A 20723-nucleotide genomic window follows, 5' to 3' on the forward strand; every position below is an offset into this window, starting at 1 on the left:
CGGTCACGCAAGCTTTCTGCAGTGAGTATTAAATTCGGAAGAATGAAGCAGATTTTAATTGAAAATAACTTCATATTTTGTTTAAAGCTCGGTAAAAAAGCACCGTGAAGCTCAAGAAAGAAATCCATCCGAAGTAAATGCGGAGCTTGTACTTCCCATCATTCCCATGGTGGTTGAAACACCGCCCAAGGAGCCCCGCATAGACACTAGTGCCAGATTTCCCTCCAGGTATTATAGTATGAAACTTTATGCCTACACTAGTTGCATTTTTGTCACTGTGTTTGTTTGAATATGTGTCACTGTGTTTGTCACTGTGTTGAACAAACTTTTTGGTACACTTCCTCTTTTTCTGTGTATTTGACATGTGAGCAGTTTGTGAGAAAACCCAGCTGGGTTTTCTCACAAACTGCTCACATGTCAAATACACAGAAAAAGAGGAAGTGTACCAAAAAGTTTTTTCAACACAGTGACAAACACAGTGACACATATTCAAACAAACACAGTGACAAAAATGCAACTAGTGTAGGCATTAATAATTATAATTACTAGCAGAACAAAATTCGGATCATTCTGCCTCCTCTGCCATCCTATTGTGCATTGCTGTCCACCCGCATGACTGCTGTGGCAGCCTTTACAACACTGGGTGCAAAAGCACTTGGTTCAAGGCTCATGAAGGCCTCCAACAGGAGACACGTCCACTTTGCCTTAGCTGTATACTGGACATTAGGCCCAAAACACAGCTAACAGCAAAGCGAAACCATCGATGATGCCCGTGGTAGTGAGTTGTAGCGTTTCAAATGCTACGAGGAGGGCTGAAGACGTCGCCGGATGATCTGCTGAGTGTAACAGTTTCGGATAGGCATGGCTTTCACCAGGCACCTGGGCACAAGAGATGAGAACAGCAGCCAAAATTGAGATAACAGCATCAAACATATAAATAACATGCAAAATGTTTCCTTGTTATTGCAAGAAAAAAAATGAGTTTAGGATGCCCCACAGAGCTTCAACAACTTCAACAGGAAAAGAATTAAAACTGTGCCCCAGTTGTCTTCTAGTTCAAAGAAAACCATTCAACATAAGATAAAAGACAACTAAAGCAGCATCCATCTAAACACTAGGCTTGACCCGTACAAGCTAAAAATACTATATAAAGCCCTCACATAATAGTGGAATATCTGAGAGAAAAGTATGGTAAAAATTAAGGGCACTTAAGGTAGTGCAAAGTGGTAGCAGTTGATACAATCAGCCACCACTGCCTTGTTCTCTGGATCGTATAACACCAAGTGCAGTCACAGTTTTTTTCCTATCAGTATAAGCAAAGGGTACTTTTCAAGAAATTAACATCAGCTGTTACAATGTTCCACTATTGTGGCACGGATGTAGTAGGAGCTACCTGGTACATAATGATCAGGCATTTTTTTCAGGACTACACAAATTATTTTAATTGTCTGTGGCAGATTGCACAATTATAATACTTGAACTGGATTGCTAAAGAAACAGAATTACTTGAACCTAACTGAAATGCATATTTGATAAATTAAAAATATATCACAACTTAGGTTTTGACCTTATTATTCCTTTGAAGCCCAAATTGCAATTTATGAACGGAGTGTTCGCGAGGCATATCTACTTGGGGTGAATTCTGATGACACCATTTTAATCACAATTCCCTGTTCAGCGTACCTCTTAGCAAAATTCCACTTGATGCGACAAAGCACAACAATAATTAGAACACCAATTTGCTGCCAGCGCTGACGTCATGAATTGTGGCATCCTATGGTAGGTATATGGAGTAACACCCCCCTTCCTGCACTCGTTATAAGCATAATGACCTCGCACGAAAACTGTTACGAAATTGCTCAGCAGGAAAGAAGTTTCCTAGAATGTTTTGACGATGGATGTTTTTGCTTTTGACATCAGTCAAGAGAAATTTATCATGTAAAAGGATGCTACAAGAGGCGTAGCCTTGTTCCTGACATAGGAAGGAAATGCAAATTTCGAATACTAGCGTTTCGAAACACATACTACAACTATGCATAATTACTTCATGGAAATATGCTTTGTACAAACTGCACAAGTGAGAGCAATAAAAGCTAGAAACACTCATGGGCATACTCAGTTGAAAATATAAATCACGAAATGCAAATGACAAGAAGAGTACAAAAGCATTTACATACCAGCTGTGAAATGATGGCAGTGGGGTCTTCCTTCACCAAACGAGGCACGGGCATCAGCACGGCTACAGTACAGTGATCTGAAGGAAATAAGAGAGGAGCCAAATAAGCCATGCAAGGCTGGTGAAATTTCTTAAAATGAGCCAATCTTGTAGTGCAAAGAGGTCTGGCATTTTAAGACTTCTTTGCCAACTTCTGGGGCTACTCATAAAGTATCACGTTCATCATTTCCCCAATTAACTATCCATAACAGTAAGTAGAGTTCTGCTCACTTTGTTGAAAAACTGGTAAAAACAATTTATTTGTTTTGTTTTGTGCACCATAATCACAATACCACTATGAAATACACTATAGTGGATTACTACAGTGTGTCTCATAAATTAATTTTACAAGTCTTCAGAGATTAATTTAACAAGTTCACTTCACTTCATACCCACTGTAACGTGGCTGCCATGGTTGGGAACAAAGCCACGTAACCTTGTGCTCAGTAGCACTAACGCCCCAGCCATTAAGTTACTGCACGTAACACAGGTAACCAAATAACACAGGTAACCAGACAGTGTCGCTCCTATACTATAGTTGTGGAACAAGAACATGGTGGAGTAAAACCCAAAAATAATTAACCAAGAGACAAGACAACAGAGCCAACTTTTCAGTGCCTCAACCACATTGGATAGCCTCGTGGGTCGGAAGCCAAGAGATGCCGTTTACCAAGACCAAGGAGCTTTGCAGACATGAAGACAGGAAAGCTCACCCGAACTGGAACCACCTGCTTGGCAGGCTTTGAATTGAAGGAACATTTATAATGGGCTGTAGACCATCGTTTGTCACCAGTGAGTGACTCAGTGTCATTTATCAAAGAATATACTCCACAGAGCTGAATCACGCCTTCATCAAAAGACAGTTTTTTTCCGGAAAGAAGAGACCATGCTTACAGTGAAAATCAAGCAACAAATGTCAGATGAAGCATTGTCACTCAGTAGCCTACTTGCATGACAAAGAAGCTTTTGCTGAAATCTGTAATCTTGAAGTTACCATATTTGAAAAAAATGAAAAAAATTAATTATGTGGAAAAGGAACTATCAAATACAAGTGAAGAAAAGAATTACATGTGCCGTTCGACATCAAGAAAAGATATCAAAGGCAGATGAAGCCCATGTGGCGCCACCCACCACAGCTACCTAATTTTATGGACGAAAGACAAACTTTGGACAATACATATTGTATCTTGACGTTGAGGAACCTATGTAACAAGAGCAGTCAGCTGTAGAAATTCTCAGTTCAATAGTGCCAGAAAGCGCTTCATCCCATCAATTATTAACCTGCAGTCAAGGTTTTAGAGTGGTTTGCAGAACAGCAAATAAGTGTTTTGATCTTAAGAGTAAAGAAGAGAAAGTTTCTGTGAGGCTGTTCTTATGTTCCTCTGGCACAGGCTCGATGCCACATTTCACTAAGGTGCAGCCTTGAAGCATGAAGGCGCAATGAAGCACTCTCAATATATTTAAATGCCACTGGTGCAGCTGTTCCACAACTAGATTAAAGCAAGTGAGAACTGCTCAGTATCGCATACCCCCATCTTTATCCAGACTGCAACAGTCCCAGTCTAACGCAAAAACAATAACTACCTGTAAGTAATTTCGTGCACTGGGTGTGAATACCAGGTACACGTCAGAAGTTCCGCTGGTAACCACTGAAAAAGGTGTTATGAGCTCGCAACAAAAGCCGAATTTGGGGGCGATGTCTGCTGCTGTGGGTGTTCATTGCAGCTATCGTGCAAATGAGAAAGAAATGTGTGTTTGAGGCGAAATTGAGCCCCAGCATTCTTTGTGGCAGTCAAGTACTCTACCAGAGAGCCACACCAGTGCTTGAAACTGATTCAGAAAAAGATTCAATGCTGGCATCATGCTAGGTGAGGCGTTACATCGGCAGCTATGCAAATATTGCGTAGCAGGAGTCTAACACTACACCAGGCATCACACCATGTGAATTGCTTAATGACTGGGTGTTTGAAAGCTGCCCACCCATTAGAAATGGCTGACGTAATAGTTAATTTTTGTCTGAACAGCTAACCAGTGGAACAGGCTAACTGAAAAGCAAGTAACTCCCCTGCTGCGACATCTTTTTGCTCTGCATGCTTATCTATGCATGAAAATAAACAAAGAGTTACTTTAGCTTCAGTATAACACTTTCCAAAGATTGAAGTGTAAGTAGTATGTCAAGATGGTATGCAGGACTTACAGGGGTTGTCCGGATCTTCAACATCAGCCTGATGCCGACTGCTACGTGGTGTTAAAGCCAGGATCTGCTGGCCATATTTCCTCACAAGTGTTAATAGTGCCTCCTTTGCATTAACTCCTGTGAGCCTATAGAACTCGTTGAGGAGCTGCAAAATTTTTGAAAGCAGTATAAAAACCAGCAACGTTACATATTGTAGGGTATGTGCGCAAAGCTCGGACGAACACAGGAAAAAACGATGTAGACAGAAGGAGCGCAAACTATCAACTGATTTATTCTTTCTTGAAATAGCTTATATAAGCTTCTTCAAACGTCACAAGAAAAGTGGATAAGGAGAGAAAGCAAAGAAATCATGCCCACCTCATGTCAAGCAAAACCTACGCAAGAAATTGCCTTCTGCCTTATATAGGGTAACCGAAGTATCGCTTACGCAATCATCTCCCTTCTCTTTAATGATAAAAGCTTCCAACAGTTCCCGCCCCAATCTGTTCCTACTCCTTCCTAAAATCTTTATCTTTTTAAGCAAAGGCTCGCATCCTAAGCATGTGCCGCAATGAGCGGGCAGGTGCGCTCCATCTTCATTTCGAACCGACAAGGCATGCTCCTTGGCGCGCTCATTTATGCAACGCCCCGTTTGTCCCACGTAGGACTTTCCACATTTGAGGGGTATTTCATACACCACTTTCGTGGCACATTTGACAAAGCTTTCAGCATGCTTGATTCCGCAACCATTGCGTAGGGATTCCTTTCCGCCAATCCTTGAACATAATCCGGCAAGCTTTTTGGGTGCTGAAAACACCATAGCGACGCCATGCCGATTTGCCACTTTTTTCATGTTATGGCCGACCTTGTGCATATACGGCACAACAATGCGCTTCTTTTTCGGTGGGCACTCGGTGCTGCCACCACGTCTTCCATCATTTTTGATCTTCTTAAGAAGATTGTCAGCCACTGCTGTGATTACCTCACAAGGGAACCCGGCCGCTAGAAGCCTGCCAACTTGATTATTGAAACTTTCATGCATGGTATGCGGACATGATTTAGTTAGAGCGGAATGAAGGCACGAACTTGCAATCGCCCTCTTTACAATCTTTGATTGCGCAGAATCAAATGGCATAAGCGGTTTCTGCGCTCGCGGTGCATATTTCCAGCAAATATGGCGTCTTCCGATTTGTAAAGTAACATCTAAAAATTGTAATGAACCATCGGAAGGGATCTCGTGTGTAAATTTCAAACCTTTCCCATGAAGCCTGAAAAGGTTTACAATACTGCTGACTGAATCCGTGTAAGTCCGGGCGCTCTGTCGTGATAAAAGTATCAAAAAATCGTCGACGTATCTAAAGGTGTTAAGAACCCCTTCATTTGAAAATGCAAGCCCTAGTGAGCGGTCAATCGCGGCTAAAAATATGTCACAAAGGACCGGGGCAACACAAGATCCTATACAAATTCCTTTGCGTTGGATATAGAAATCATCATTAAAAGAAATAAAGGTGGATTTTAAGTAAAACTCTAGCAAGGACATGAAACTGTCTACTGACACTCCAGCAGTGTTCTGAAATCCCATAACACCATTAGTTTCAATGCAGTTTCTGACGGCCACAAAAAGTTCACCATGAGGCACCGAATAAAACAAGTCCTCCACATCTATGGAAAAGGCATATCCTACATGTACATTGGAATTCAGAAAACCAACTAGTTCACTGGAGTTCTTTGTAGCAAATGGGTCATCAACATGCAGGGCACTCAAATGCTTCTGCAGAAAGTGGCTAATTAGGCACTGCCAGGACCCCTTCTCGCTGACAATCGTTCTAAATGGAACCGAGTCCTTGTGGGTCTTTGCAGTAAAGAAAACGGTCAGATCTTTCTTTCTACACCCTGTGATTGAACTTGCAAGCTTACTAAGTTCTAGGTCTTTGCACAATGCAGCTGCCCTGCCTTTCACCCTCGTTGCGCCGGGCCTGACACGCACAAAATTCTTGGCGATGGCTTCATCGGCTCTCTTGTTAAAATCATCCTCTCTTAACACTACAAAGCCTCCATTCTTGTCAGCCTGGATCAACCGCAGACTGTTCTGCTTGAAGAAAGTAACGACACTTTCAGTTGGATCCTTGGCTTTCTTTGTGGTCTTTGGGTTCACGGCTTTGTTAAGGGTTTCCACACCTTCTAGAAGGCATCTTTCACGCCCCTCTTGGTCGACCTGGCTTGAGATACTGCGGTTAAACGCCAGCAGGTCTTGCGCAGGCACTGAAGTCTCGTAACTGAACTTCGGTCCTTTGCTGATAGTGCAGGCAACTTCTTCAGGCAAAACCACATCTCCCAGAACTACAAAGCCTTTTTGCCCATTGTTCTTGCGTGTTCCTCTACTACAGCCAAGGACTTGTTGAAGGCACCTGGCCCACCAAAATTCAGTCATCTGTGCAGCAAGTCTTCTAGTAGCTCGTGGGTTGATTTCGGCTTCCCAGACCGGTCTCGACGCATAGCAGATCATCCGCAATAGATCTTGTAACCTACGCACCTGGCGCCATAGTTCCTCTCTTAAGTATCTGCAGATGCGCCTCAAAAGTCCCACGCGCGGTTTGAGGAAACCAAACATTGCACTTACATCTTCTGGTATGAGTCTCTTTCGCAGGCAGAAGGCGATGTACCTGGCGCGGCACGTTGAGCTAACGATGAGGTTCACACAGGCGTTGATTTGTAAAGGTGAGGGAGAAACATTCATGAAAGGGCCCTCGTTGCTGATCAGGTATCTTAGAAGAACTTCTTGTTGGGCGAGTTGGTGCATGACTTATTGTAGGGTATGTGCGCAAAGCTCGGACGAACACAGGAAAAAACGATGTAGACAGAAGGAGCGCAAACTATCAACTGATTTATTCTTTCTTGAAATAGCTTATATAAGCTTCTTCAAACGTCACAAGAAAAGTGGATAAGGAGAGAAAGCAAAGAAATCATGCCCACCTCATGTCAAGCAAAACCTACGCAAGAAATTGCCTTCTGCCTTATATAGGGTAACCGAAGTATCGCTTACGCAATCATCTCCCTTCTCTTTAATGATAAAAGCTTCCAACAGTTCCCGCCCCAATCTGTTCCTACTCCTTCCTAAAATCTTTATCTTTTTAAGCAAAGGCTCGCATCCTAAGCATGTGCCGCAATGAGCGGGCAGGTGCGCTCCATCTTCATTTCGAACCGACAAGGCATGCTCCTTGGCGCGCTCATTTATGCAACGCCCCGTTTGTCCCACGTAGGACTTTCCACATTTGAGGGGTATTTCATACACCACTTTCGTGGCACATTTGACAAAGCTTTCAGCATGCTTGATTCCGCAACCATTGCGTAGGGATTCCTTTCCGCCAATCCTTGAACATAATCCGGCAAGCTTTTTGGGTGCTGAAAACACCATAGCGACGCCATGCCGATTTGCCACTTTTTTCATGTTATGGCCGACCTTGTGCATATACGGCACAACAATGCGCTTCTTTTTCGGTGGGCACTCGGTGCTGCCACCACGTCTTCCATCATTTTTGATCTTCTTAAGAAGATTGTCAGCCACTGCTGTGATTACCTCACAAGGGAACCCGGCCGCTAGAAGCCTGCCAACTTGATTATTGAAACTTTCATGCATGGTATGCGGACATGATTTAGTTAGAGCGGAATGAAGGCACGAACTTGCAATCGCCCTCTTTACAATCTTTGATTGCGCAGAATCAAATGGCATAAGCGGTTTCTGCGCTCGCGGTGCATATTTCCAGCAAATATGGCGTCTTCCGATTTGTAAAGTAACATCTAAAAATTGTAATGAACCATCGGAAGGGATCTCGTGTGTAAATTTCAAACCTTTCCCATGAAGCCTGAAAAGGTTTACAATACTGCTGACTGAATCCGTGTAAGTCCGGGCGCTCTGTCGTGATAAAAGTATCAAAAAATCGTCGACGTATCTAAAGGTGTTAAGAACCCCTTCATTTGAAAATGCAAGCCCTAGTGAGCGGTCAATCGCGGCTAAAAATATGTCACAAAGGACCGGGGCAACACAAGATCCTATACAAATTCCTTTGCGTTGGATATAGAAATCATCATTAAAAGAAATAAAGGTGGATTTTAAGTAAAACTCTAGCAAGGACATGAAACTGTCTACTGACACTCCAGCAGTGTTCCGAAATCCCATAACACCATTAGTTTCAATGCAGTTTCTGACGGCCACAAAAAGTTCACCATGAGGCACCGAATAAAACAAGTCCTCCACATCTATGGAAAAGGCATATCCTACATGTACATTGGAATTCAGAAAACCAACTAGTTCACTGGAGTTCTTTGTAGCAAATGGGTCATCAACATGCAGGGCACTCAAATGCTTCTGCAGAAAGTGGCTAATTAGGCACTGCCAGGACCCCTTCTCGCTGACAATCGTTCTAATGGAACCGAGTCCTTGTGGGTCTTTGCAGTAAAGAAAACGGTCAGATCTTTCTTTCTACACCCTGTGATTGAACTTGCAAGCTTACTAAGTTCTAGGTCTTTGCACAATGCAGCTGCCCTGCCTTTCACCCTCGTTGCGCCGGGCCTGACACGCACAAAATTCTTGAGAACTTAGTAAGCTTGCAAGTTCAATCACAGGGTGTAGAAAGAAAGATCTGACCGTTTTCTTTACTGCAAAGACCCACAAGGACTCGGTTCCATTTAGAACGATTGTCAGCGAGAAGGGGTCCTGGCAGTGCCTAATTAGCCACTTTCTGCAGAAGCATTTGAGTGCCCTGCATGTTGATGACCCATTTGCTACAAAGAACTCCAGTGAACTAGTTGGTTTTCTGAATTCCAATGTACATGTAGGATATGCCTTTTCCATAGATGTGGAGGACTTGTTTTATTCGGTGCCTCATGGTGAACTTTTTGTGGCCGTCAGAAACTGCATTGAAACTAATGGTGTTATGGGATTTCAGAACACTGCTGGAGTGTCAGTAGACAGTTTCATGTCCTTGCTAGAGTTTTACTTAAAATCCACCTTTATTTCTTTTAATGATGATTTCTATATCCAACGCAAAGGAATTTGTATAGGATCTTGTGTTGCCCCGGTCCTTTGTGACATATTTTTAGCCGCGATTGACCGCTCACTAGGGCTTGCATTTTCAAATGAAGGGGTTCTTAACACCTTTAGATACGTCGACGATTTTTTGATACTTTTATCACGACAGAGCGCCCGGACTTACACGGATTCAGTCAGCAGTATTGTAAACCTTTTCAGGCTTCATGGGAAAGGTTTGAAATTTACACACGAGATCCCTTCCGATGGTTCATTACAATTTTTAGATGTTACTTTACAAATCGGAAGACGCCATATTTGCTGGAAATATGCACCGCGAGCGCAGAAACCGCTTATGCCATTTGATTCTGCGCAATCAAAGATTGTAAAGAGGGCGATTGCAAGTTCGTGCCTTCATTCCGCTCTAACTAAATCATGTCCGCATACCATGCATGAAAGTTTCAATAATCAAGTTGGCAGGCTTCTAGCGGCCGGGTTCCCTTGTGAGGTAATCACAGCAGTGGCTGACAATCTTCTTAAGAAGATCAAAAATGATGGAAGACGTGGTGGCAGCACCGAGTGCCCACCGAAAAAGAAGCGCATTGTTGTGCCGTATATGCACAAGGTCGGCCATAACATGAAAAAAGTGGCAAATCGGCATGGCGTCGCTATGGTGTTTTCAGCACCCAAAAAGCTTGCCGGATTATGTTCAAGGATTGGCGGAAAGGAATCCCTACGCAATGGTTGCGGAATCAAGCATGCTGAAAGCTTTGTCAAATGTGCCACGAAAGTGGTGTATGAAATACCCCTCAAATGTGGAAAGTCCTACGTGGGACAAACGGGGCGTTGCATAAATGAGCGCGCCAAGGAGCATGCCTTGTCGGTTCGAAATGAAGATGGAGCGCACCTGCCCGCTCATTGCGGCACATGCTTAGGATGCGAGCCTTTGCTTAAAAAGATAAAGATTTTAGGAAGGAGTAGGAACAGATTGGGGCGGGAACTGTTGGAAGCTTTTATCATTAAAGAGAAGGGAGATGATTGCGTAAGCGATACTTCGGTTACCCTATATAAGGCAGAAGGCAATTTCTTGCGTAGGTTTTGCTTGACATGAGGTGGGCATGATTTCTTTGCTTTCTCTCCTTATCCACTTTTCTTGTGACGTTTGAAGAAGCTTATATAAGCTATTTCAAGAAAGAATAAATCAGTTGATAGTTTGCGCTCCTTCTGTCTACATCGTTTTTTCCTGTGTTCGTCCGAGCTTTGCGCACATACCCTACAATAAGTCATGCACCAACTCGCCCAACAAGAAGTTCTTCTAAGAAACGTTACATATACCTAAGGACTATCGTCATGAATTCTGCTGTTCTTTCTTAAACAGTACAGTCCCCACCCATTACAGCAGAACCACTTGCAACATAATTTCGAATATACCAAACCAGTCTGCCTCTACTATTTATGCAGTAAAGAAGTAGAAGACCAAAGTAACATTTAGCATTTTGCAAGCATGCTAAATACTTTTTTATGCCACTGCTCCACTAACACATTACCTTTATATATACCTTCCCTCGTAGTCCACTCGCTCACTTGAATGTGCTCTTGCTTATGAGGTTTGCCTAGCTGTACATTTTCCTTAAGGGGGTATGGTAGGGTACATCGACCAAAAAGCAATTTTTTTATTTCATTCCTAAAAAATAACACACTCTGAGGAGCAAAAACATGCATTGGCGAGCGCGCAGGAGTGCTCCAAGCCCTTTAAAAATGGCACCAAAGACCGCACTTTCTAACAAATAGGTGGGCTCTTTTCCATCATTGTCTCTGCGTGTATGCATTTTTTAATGATAACTATAGCTAGATTGGTTGAATATATGTTTTTTTAGCGTAATTAGCTATGTAAGTTGTGAGCATGGACCGCACGTGTTTTTAAACATACTAAAATCGTGTTTTTCTTACTGTCAGTATTTTAAAAATTTTCCAACCTTGATGTACCTTTTCTGGAAAACTATCCGACTAATTGCACTCAAATTTTCTCCGATTACACCTAAATCACTTCCGAATAGTCTGAACCTAAAACTATGAAAAACTATTTATGTTAATGTGAAGAAAAAAAGATTAATAGGAAAGTCTCCCTCACGGCACGTGACAAGTGAGGAGGACATTTTTTTTTCTGGTGAGATAAATGTACGATCCAGTTTTTATTGGTCATGATTAATACCAATATCATGTTGAATAAGTGTGTGAAATTTCACGGTCATACTGCTTTTCGTTTTTTGAGAAAAGGTACATTTAATTTTGTGCACCATTCTGAGATATGGTACTCAACCAGAAGCAAGAAAAGCTAAGGGTAAAAATTGCACCGACTGAAGGCCACAAGCTCTCTTATTGAGCACGCAAAATTTAACAACAAAATGTGGTACAGTTCCTGAGATATAAAGCTGAAACCAGGACAACCTGTATACCCTACCATGCCCCGTGTCTTAAGCGCACTAATGTGATTGCACGGAGAATTTAGCGTCTTTTCGAAACTTTCTACCAACTTGTACACAGAGTTTTAGCCTGAGTGAAGAGCCAGAATAATATATTACTACCAGGATCAGTTAGGTACTGTTCATTTGTTGCAAGGGACTATGTATTCAGCTTTTATCCATTATCTCTTCGGATGTCCTTACGAATTGCCAAAAATGAATGGTGGCTGTTTATCGCAAATTCCTTTATAGTGACAGGCTGCATCACACAACTGCAATTAACTTTTACAATTTAGGGCTAAGCTCTGCTACAACTGACCTTGAAAAATCTGGTGCAATAACAACTAGCAAGACACCCAGCAGGATACCGATCTGGTTATGTATTAGTCATTACCAATGTGTCATTATTTACAGCACAGTATGGACATTAGGTGTTTATTATATATACACTGAACAGCAGATATGTCTCTCCCTGTCAAGCACAGGCATTTCATTTACTATCACAACAGGAGCTGTACACTACTTGGAGGTTAACCGCAATGAACCATCATGAGTATTTTACAATAACAGCTGGCTCCCACACACAAACAAAATGTTGCCATTACCTCTCTCTCTAGTCTCATTGCTGGATAAACTTGAAGCAAGTCTGTCAGTGCTGGTTTTTCCAGGTCTACATATGCCCTACGCATGCGAAATGTTTTGTCCATGGACTCCTTGATCTTGTCCGCATTTCCACCAGCCAAATGCATTTCTTTCCTCATGATGTCAATGTGGCTTTGAATGCTTCTTTCATCTTCGCCATCAAAGGCACAATTCCAAAAGGAAGCCTGCAAAACCACATGTAGGTAATTAACAGTTGAGTTGTTCACGTTATAGTAAGTGAAGGTCTAGAAGCCACACTTCTCATATCTTTCTGAGTGATCTCCATTATGCAAAAGTTGTCTGAAGTGGCCACTTAAATTGTGTTTTTGTTCCAAGCACAGTAGTAATAATATCAATTCTACAAATTGAGAAATTGGCTTGCTTTAAAATGTGCACTGTACAGTAAGTAACACAAATGAATATTCTCCACTTTTACATTACTATAAAATTCCATATCGCTCTGACAAACAACACCTCCTTCTACAAAAGGATTGGCATCATGATTCTAGATATATAGCAGTTGCTGCTGAATTAAAATACAGTAATAAAAAAAAAGCTCTCCACAAGCCAACATGGCATAGGAAGGTCCACGAAAGAAAAGTTTGTCATGCACCAAACTGCAACACAAAGCTAAATGCATTAAAAATTTTTTTTTTGTGTTATGAAAGGTACAGTGGTGAACCAAAAGTTATACAGTAAAAGCTCGTTAATTCGACTCTCGTTAATTCGGAAAATCGGTTAATTCGGACACGTCATCTGGTCGCTGTAAATATACGCATCACTCTATGAGACTGGGCGCTCGTTATTTCGGAGAGATTTGACCGCAAATCGGATAATTCGGCGACTTTCGGGACGCTGGCGAGGCTCGAAATCGAAAAAAGAAAAATTCGGAACAGAAGTGAAGCTCAAACGCAGCATCGCCATGGACATCAATTGTGCACTTGGCTTGACTTGAGACTGGTTGAACGCCTTCTTTTCGTGTGTGTTGTTGGCGGTGCCATTTTATTGCTTTGTTCCCGTTGGTGTGCTGCATCGTTGAACGTCGTTTTATCGAGGAACGGTTCAGTACGGCTCCTTTAGCTTGATTGTTGCTGGTGCTCTTGTGCTGACTTTTCGTGTGAACGCACTCTCCGCCGATGGCAACGCCGGCGAAGCGGCCCAACTACGAGGCGAAGGACTTCACCACCAAAGTAGAAATTTTGCGTACCCTGAAAAATGGGCTCTGCCGACAAGAAGTTGCTCCTGTGCCATGACGTCGGCAAACAATACGACGTGAGTCTCCTGAGTGTAGTTAGCATTCTTGCGTATGTGTGGCAGAACACGCCTGCCCACGCCATTGTCAACTGTTTCAGGCACAGTGGCTTTGTTGTACCCTACTCCAGCGACGCCGAACTGTCGCCGGACGACGGTGCCGACGATGGGCAGGATTTCGGAAGTGTTATGCCTGATGCAGTGACACTAGAGGATTATATCAGCATTGATGATGGCATTGCCACTGCCGGCTGTCTGACTGATGAGCAAATCGTCAAGGAAGTGATGCATGGCAACGTATCCGAGAACGAAGAGCCTGAAGAGGAGCAGCCACACCATGAGCCACACGGGCCCCCTCGCACTGTGAAGGAAGTTGCGGAGGCCCTCGTCGTCCTTGAAGAATTTTGTTTTGGCACTGCAGACAGCATGTGAGCTGCTGAGCACCTTGAAGGGCTCAGAAAAATTGTGTCCGTGCGAATTTCTGCTCGAAAACAGACACGCATCCGCGATTACTTTGTAAAGTAAAGGTATGTTGAAAAAACTCTTGCATTTATTGTGTTTATTTCAACCATTCGATAATTCGGACATTCGGTTAATTCGGACATTTTTTACGGTCCTTAGAAATCCGAATCAACGAGCTTTTACTGTAATGGGCTTCTTTTAAAAAAATGTTTCTACAAGTTTCTAAGCTATCAGCCATTTTTCCAATACTTTCAAAGAGAATGTGCACTACAGCTGCCAGGGACTATTGCAGCAGATATTGCTTTTATTGCCAGTGTCATTCACGTGTGCGCTGTTGCCAACATTTATGAGTTCTTGTTTCCTTGCCAACAGCCTGGCATAATGCAACACAAACTTGAACAGTTTCACCAAGACCCTAACAGTGACATCTTTTTGTCTCTTCACACACATCTGCCATAGCAATATGGCATGCATTTCCTGCAAGCAAGGCTTGTGGGATATCTGTAACAATGCTGCTTACAGACCAGCTATGTTGAGAGCCATATCTGGTGAGACATATTAGTGCAAGGAATGAAACGAACACGAGAAAGAAGACAGACACGCACTTTCTTTATTGTGTTCGTCGTTTTATTTATTGCCCTAACCATCGCAGCCAGTTATGCACAACCAACTAGCCCAGTAATTAATTCTTTTTTATGAATTGCAGCCATTTGAATGGGAGAGTGTATGTTCCACAAAAGGCACCACATAGTGAAATGAACTTGAATCACTTTACCTTTCTTGTCTGGGACTTGGCAGTTTTAGCACTGCAGTCCTCGTCGCATGTGCCCAAAGATCTGCGCTTTCTTGCCTTTTCTCTCTCCTCGTCAACTTTTTTTATGCCTGCAGGCAATTTCTTGCGCGTGTTTTTAGCCTTGTACTTCAAGGTTGTCTGCCATGTCAGCTGCAACCGTAGTCATAAGCAATTGATTACACAAATGAATTGCTTTGGCACGAATAATCCGGTTATCTGTAATGTTCAGTAATAAAATATTATTTGAAGCTGGCAAGTTTAATTCATGGCATGGACAGTATCACGCTTGTCAAACAAAATATAAGTTACCAAAATTTTAGATGCCTTACAAAGTGCTGTTCAATAATGTGTACTTTGCATGTATGATAACACATTTATTTGGCTATAGAATGAAAAACCACATGTCTGTTTTCATAGCTTGCCAGTGCCTTCTTGAAATTAACTAGCAAAGCCTGGCCAATTAAACCATTGATGAAACCCAAACCTTGGAATAATCTACCGCCTACATTAACTTTTGATGGTTACATTGGAATCGTACATGGCATATAGTGCAGCAACTCAATCCACCTTTCTCGTAATGAATTCCACAGGTTAGTCTGAAGCAAGTTAGCATTTTTTAAAGGTTAATATAGATCAGCCAGCTCAATGACAGAGCTTTCTTGTTAACCCACCTATAATTGGGGACAACTTTCTGTGGCTATGTGGCGCGAGCGGCAGAGCCAGAGTGTGTGAGTTAGAGCACTGCTGGCTATAGATATAAATTTAAATTGTTGCTTAATGATGCATGTAATAGCTCTCTTACAGATTCAGCATAATGCATGAAATCAACCAGCACAATTCATTATCAGTGAAAAGTACTTCTGTTATTCGGAACACACTATAATAGTGCCTTAAGGACTTGCTTAATGCAATTGTACTGTATACACAAGCACCACTCCACCCACAAAGAAAAAAAGTTTTACTGCAGTTTATCTATATTGCGCTTAAATATGCCTGCTTATTTGAAGGTTACTAGCGAGCAAACAACAATCAGAAAAAAAATTAATACATACATGTCCTTCACCAAAACCGTCTCTTAGTTGAGGATACCGCTGAACAAGCTCCCTCGCAGCCGTTTCATACAAATGCCCTGGGTACCGGAAAATAGGAAAAAACTAAGTTCCGTAGCTTAGGCACAGCAGCAACTTTATCACGAGATGCACTGTAGGGTAAAACTCCAGATAAATTTTGACTTCCACGGATTCTCCAATATGCATTTATGTGCAGTGTGTTCTAGCTAACTCTGGCAGAGCTAAAAAAATTGATATGAAAATGCGAACAACGGTGTTTTGTTAGCGGTAACTTGCTGCATACTGGTATAATTTTTTTTTGTAAATGCTTGGTTAGTTAGTGAAAATTATTAGCCTAAGTCAGTATCTAACATCGAGACATAATTTGCATCACGTTCAAAAACATCAAGCTCAAACATTTCGAATTTGCGACATCATTCATACTTTTTATGCATGGCAACTGTGAGGTGCAAAGGGCAAAGAAAGATGCAAATTTAGTGCACACGTGTTAGATGCAAACGATGATTCAGGAGATGTGAGGGAAAGACTGGAAAAACAACGGTTACTTTAACAGAACAACGTTTATTTAGATAAAGTAAAGAAAACTGCTGGAGAGACAAGAATACGGCGCCTCTCCAGTTGCACAGCCGTCCTTCTTATGCCTTTTCCCGAGGCCCGCGCACAGTGGCACACCCGCGCTCACCACAGGGGGTTCGCTTCAGTGTTACATTACAGCTCCGGCCACCGGCCGACTCTGCTCGCACAGTGGTCGTGGCCTGACGCCATCTTTCGAGCCCCGTCTCGCACAACAAGAGCGCGCACACATGCAACTCGCAGCACATGCTCGAGGTGCAGGCAATGCGATATTTGCTTGAGAAAAGGAACAATTTCTGTGGACAATCTTTGATCATTCTTCAGTTGCTCCAGCACATTTAACAGTATATTTGCATTAGATTGGTTGATGTCTATACATTAAAAAAAATCTGGTGTTGTCAGAGAAGCAGTAGTGGAGGGCTCCGGAAATTTTGACCACCTGGGGTTCTTTAATGTGCACCTAAATATAAGTACACAGGCCTCTAGCATTTCCGCCTCTATCGAAAATGCGGCCGCTGTGGCGGGGATTCAATCCCGCAACCTGCGGGTCAGCAGTTGAGCACCTTAACACTACACCACTGTGGCAAGTAAGCAATCTCAAGTGCTACAGAGAAAACACAAATGCTTCATATACAAATGTGTGGCTAGATCTAATTACAATGTTTGACCATATCTGGAATTTCCCCAGGTAACAGAATGTCACAGATTGTTCTTTACCACTTTGGTCATGTTTCAACTTTAAAGTTCCATAACCTCGACTATGTAGTTTGCAGCGTCAATTTTCCAAATGTGCAACAAGGATGTTGCACATAGAAGTAAGCAAAGCACTACTAAATTGGGAGCTTTCCTTTTAGATTTCTATTTCTAGCACTCTATGACACACATATCAGACAAGCATGTCCCATTCTATAAAGCAGTCAAGCTGTTGCACTGAATTAAAAAAAAACCATGATTATTCGTAAAGCTTTTGTCGACACTTCGCCATGAAATTCCTGACAAGTGGGATTGTGCTCACACACTATGCCAAGTGAATGCCTCAAGACATGTTCATATTTTCATGCCTCAGAAACGTAACAGGTTTCTCCCGAAAACCTCATTTTTTAATAAGTGCCTACCTCTGAGAAGCAGATTGCAACGAAATTGTGAGATGGCATAAGTAAGCATGCAAATAAATTCGAGTAGATGAAGTTGAAAAACTTACAATGTATACCGTGATAGCTCAAACCAGAGCCAATCAACAATTCTGCGTCGAAGAGACTTGGGTATTTCCCTATCCTTGCAGCAGGCTAAGCGCGCATTGATGTCGAGTGGCATCTTGGGAAATGAAAATGATGTCCCCTTGGGTTGAAAGTGACTGGTAGCTACCACAGTTGGCTCATCACACAGACCAGTTTCACTACTGAATGAGGAATTTCTAAAGTGAGTGCAACATGAAAGAAAATAAAAGAAGTGCAATTATTACAAGACACCATTACATATTGCCACAGCTCTTGTAAATAATAAAATGGCAATGCTTGCAGTACCTTCATATTCATATAATAATGGTTTAATCAAGAAAGAGTTAGTGGTACAACAAGATATAATATGTGCCCAGAGCTCAAGTTGCGTGTTTACAACACTCAAACACTACGCTTTTGGCTGTACAGATGGTGTGTACTGATAACAGCTGGTCAGATATAGCTTGCACATGAAGATGCACAGCAACACTGATATCAAAAGCGAAGTTACAACAGCTACAGTTGCTTGTGATCATCTGTGAAAGTGCGGCTCACTGAAGAAGCTATGGCAAAGATAACCCAAGGGAAAGACACTTTTCTAGATGACTTATCTGTACTTTTGATAAATGGCTCTGCTGCACCACCTCACAGATGATTACAGGTAATTACATCCGTTCAAGCCTTGGCAACCAGTAAGGTGAAAAACGATAGCTCACCAAAATCAGTGACATTGTGTGTACTAAGATGCAAGCTCTCTCACACTGCTATCAGTAGACAGTGTTGCTGCAGCGAAAACCACACCATTTGAGCATTCTACAACATTGAAGCTATGTAAAACTAGACATTCAACAGGAATTTGAGTCACAGGACTGTAATGTACTTTAGAAGGGCAGTTGGAAAATTCCATAAAGAAACTGAGGAACTATCTTGTACACATTCTATAAACCAATGGAACGAAACGTTACAAGAGGCCAAGAGGGAGCAAATATCGCGCCACATGGGATTGGTCGAGGCTCGTCTCATAGTCAGATGTGGGAATAGCAACCGGAAAAGGCAGTGCTGTCCATCATTTTGGCAAAGAAAGGGCACAGAATGGACAGAGACACCATTCTGTTCGATAGGACGGATACAGAGCCATTGCCGGACAATTTGGGTTGTATCAAAGCGTAAGTGCTTGGGCCTGAGAATTGAATTAGCCTGCTTTGTGTCTGGCTGGCTCCAATCCCGCGCCAATAGTTTGCGAAAATTGCAACCAGAGTGCCCTAGCACCCAATCAAAACATTAACGGAAAGGAATTGTTAAAGCCATTGTGCTCAATTTCAAGCTTTAAAAAACAATGCCCCAATTCTATATTTCTTCATGCATTGAATACATTTTTGAATTCCCTCAGCAGACGATCATGACGTGATGCATTCTTCTGGGGGCTCGCCCTTCACCTATTGGCTGTTTGCTCGCTCTCGTACTCCCGTGACGTTGCATTCCGTTCGATCACAGAATGTGTACGAGATAGCTCCCCAGCAGTCGATCTGGGATTTCATGCGCTAAGTGGTAATTGTCAATCCTTGTAATTTTCCCTTTCACTTTTGTTTACCTTACTCCTCACACGCACCTTCAAGCTAGTCCTTTCTATGTCAATGTGTGTCGCACACTATCAGAGGGCATCAGAGGACACAACACCCAATAGCAGGGTATTTGCAGGCAGGCGGTAGCTCATAGGCAAGTGCCCCTAACGAAATCGGTCTGCCTTAGAATACCTATAGCATAAAACAACCCTTGGCAACGGCTGCCTACCCACTCCCACTTCACAGTCGAGGGTGTGCCCCTAACCAAACATTTCAAGAGACATGTCCAAAAGACATGAGTGAGCAGAAAAGCAATCAAAGGAGCGCGTAGTCCCCCAATTTGTGTGGTACATGCGGGAAAGTCAAGTTCAAGTATCACAGGACTGAATTCATATTTTCAGACTTACAGGTCTTCGTCCACCTCCACTGCATTCCCATCACCAAGGATGCAGACATCAAGGATACGAATGACACTACTGTCATCAAGTGTCGTATTTTCATGGATGTTAACAAAAGTATTGAATCTCTTGTTATCCACCTGAAAGGCCACATGAAGAAATTTTTATTCCTATACCACATTCCAAAATCTGAAAGAACTGAATAACACATTACTATTTAGGGCATTAAAATATTTAGTTTCATGCAACCTGTCTTATAAGCATTTGAAATCACTGGATCCAAGGGCATGTTTGACTTCAAGCATACTTCTGTAGCAAATGTTATAGCGCAAAACCAACACGAGATCAGACAAGGAACACAAGACTGGCGATATTCTCGCACCAGTCTCGTGTTCCTTGTCTGTCCTTGTGTTGGTTTTGCGCTATAATATTTCCTAAAGAAGTCATGAACTAACTAGGCCGAGAAAATGTTTTGCTAAATTCATACATACATAGTAATGCCTGTTCCTGTGCACACATAGGTCAGCAAAAAATGTGGAGCTCACTCAGACTCACTCATGAAATATATTTTGCCCTTAGAGCTCACTCGGACTCAGACTCACCAAAATTTTCCTCTACCGGATTCACTCGGACTCAGACTCGTTAAATCTTTCTCAATCGGACTCACTCGAACTCAAGCTCACCAAAATATTACTCTCCGGACTCACTCAGACTCACGGCTCGATCTGAGTCTGCGTGAGTCGACTCATGAGCGAGTTTGCCAACCTATGTGTGCACGTACCTTACATAGAGCAAGATGCTCAATTTTCGTGCAGACTCACTGGTAAATTGGAACATGTGATTTCAGTACAAGCTGCTCACTACTTCAGTAGATGC

At 42.4% G+C, this 20723-nt stretch overlaps 1 protein-coding gene across 1 annotated transcript; it reads right to left on the reverse strand.

Moving 5' to 3' along the window:
- Positions 1-680: 680 nt before the first annotated feature.
- Positions 681-12702, reverse strand: LOC119406719 (uncharacterized). Its single transcript, XM_037673450.2, has 4 exons — positions 12485-12702; positions 4413-4557; positions 2178-2254; positions 681-879 (listed from the first exon to the last, which is right to left on the reverse strand). Exons 1-4 carry the CDS (start codon positions 12638-12640, stop codon positions 724-726), a joined length of 534 nt encoding a protein of 177 aa, XP_037529378.1. The 5' UTR covers positions 12641-12702; the 3' UTR covers positions 681-723.
- Positions 12703-20723: the final 8021 nt, after the last annotated feature.

Source organism: Rhipicephalus sanguineus, chromosome 10 (assembly GCF_013339695.2).
Source record: "Rhipicephalus sanguineus isolate Rsan-2018 chromosome 10, BIME_Rsan_1.4, whole genome shotgun sequence".
NCBI classification, from domain to species: Eukaryota; Metazoa; Arthropoda; class Arachnida; order Ixodida; family Ixodidae; genus Rhipicephalus; species Rhipicephalus sanguineus.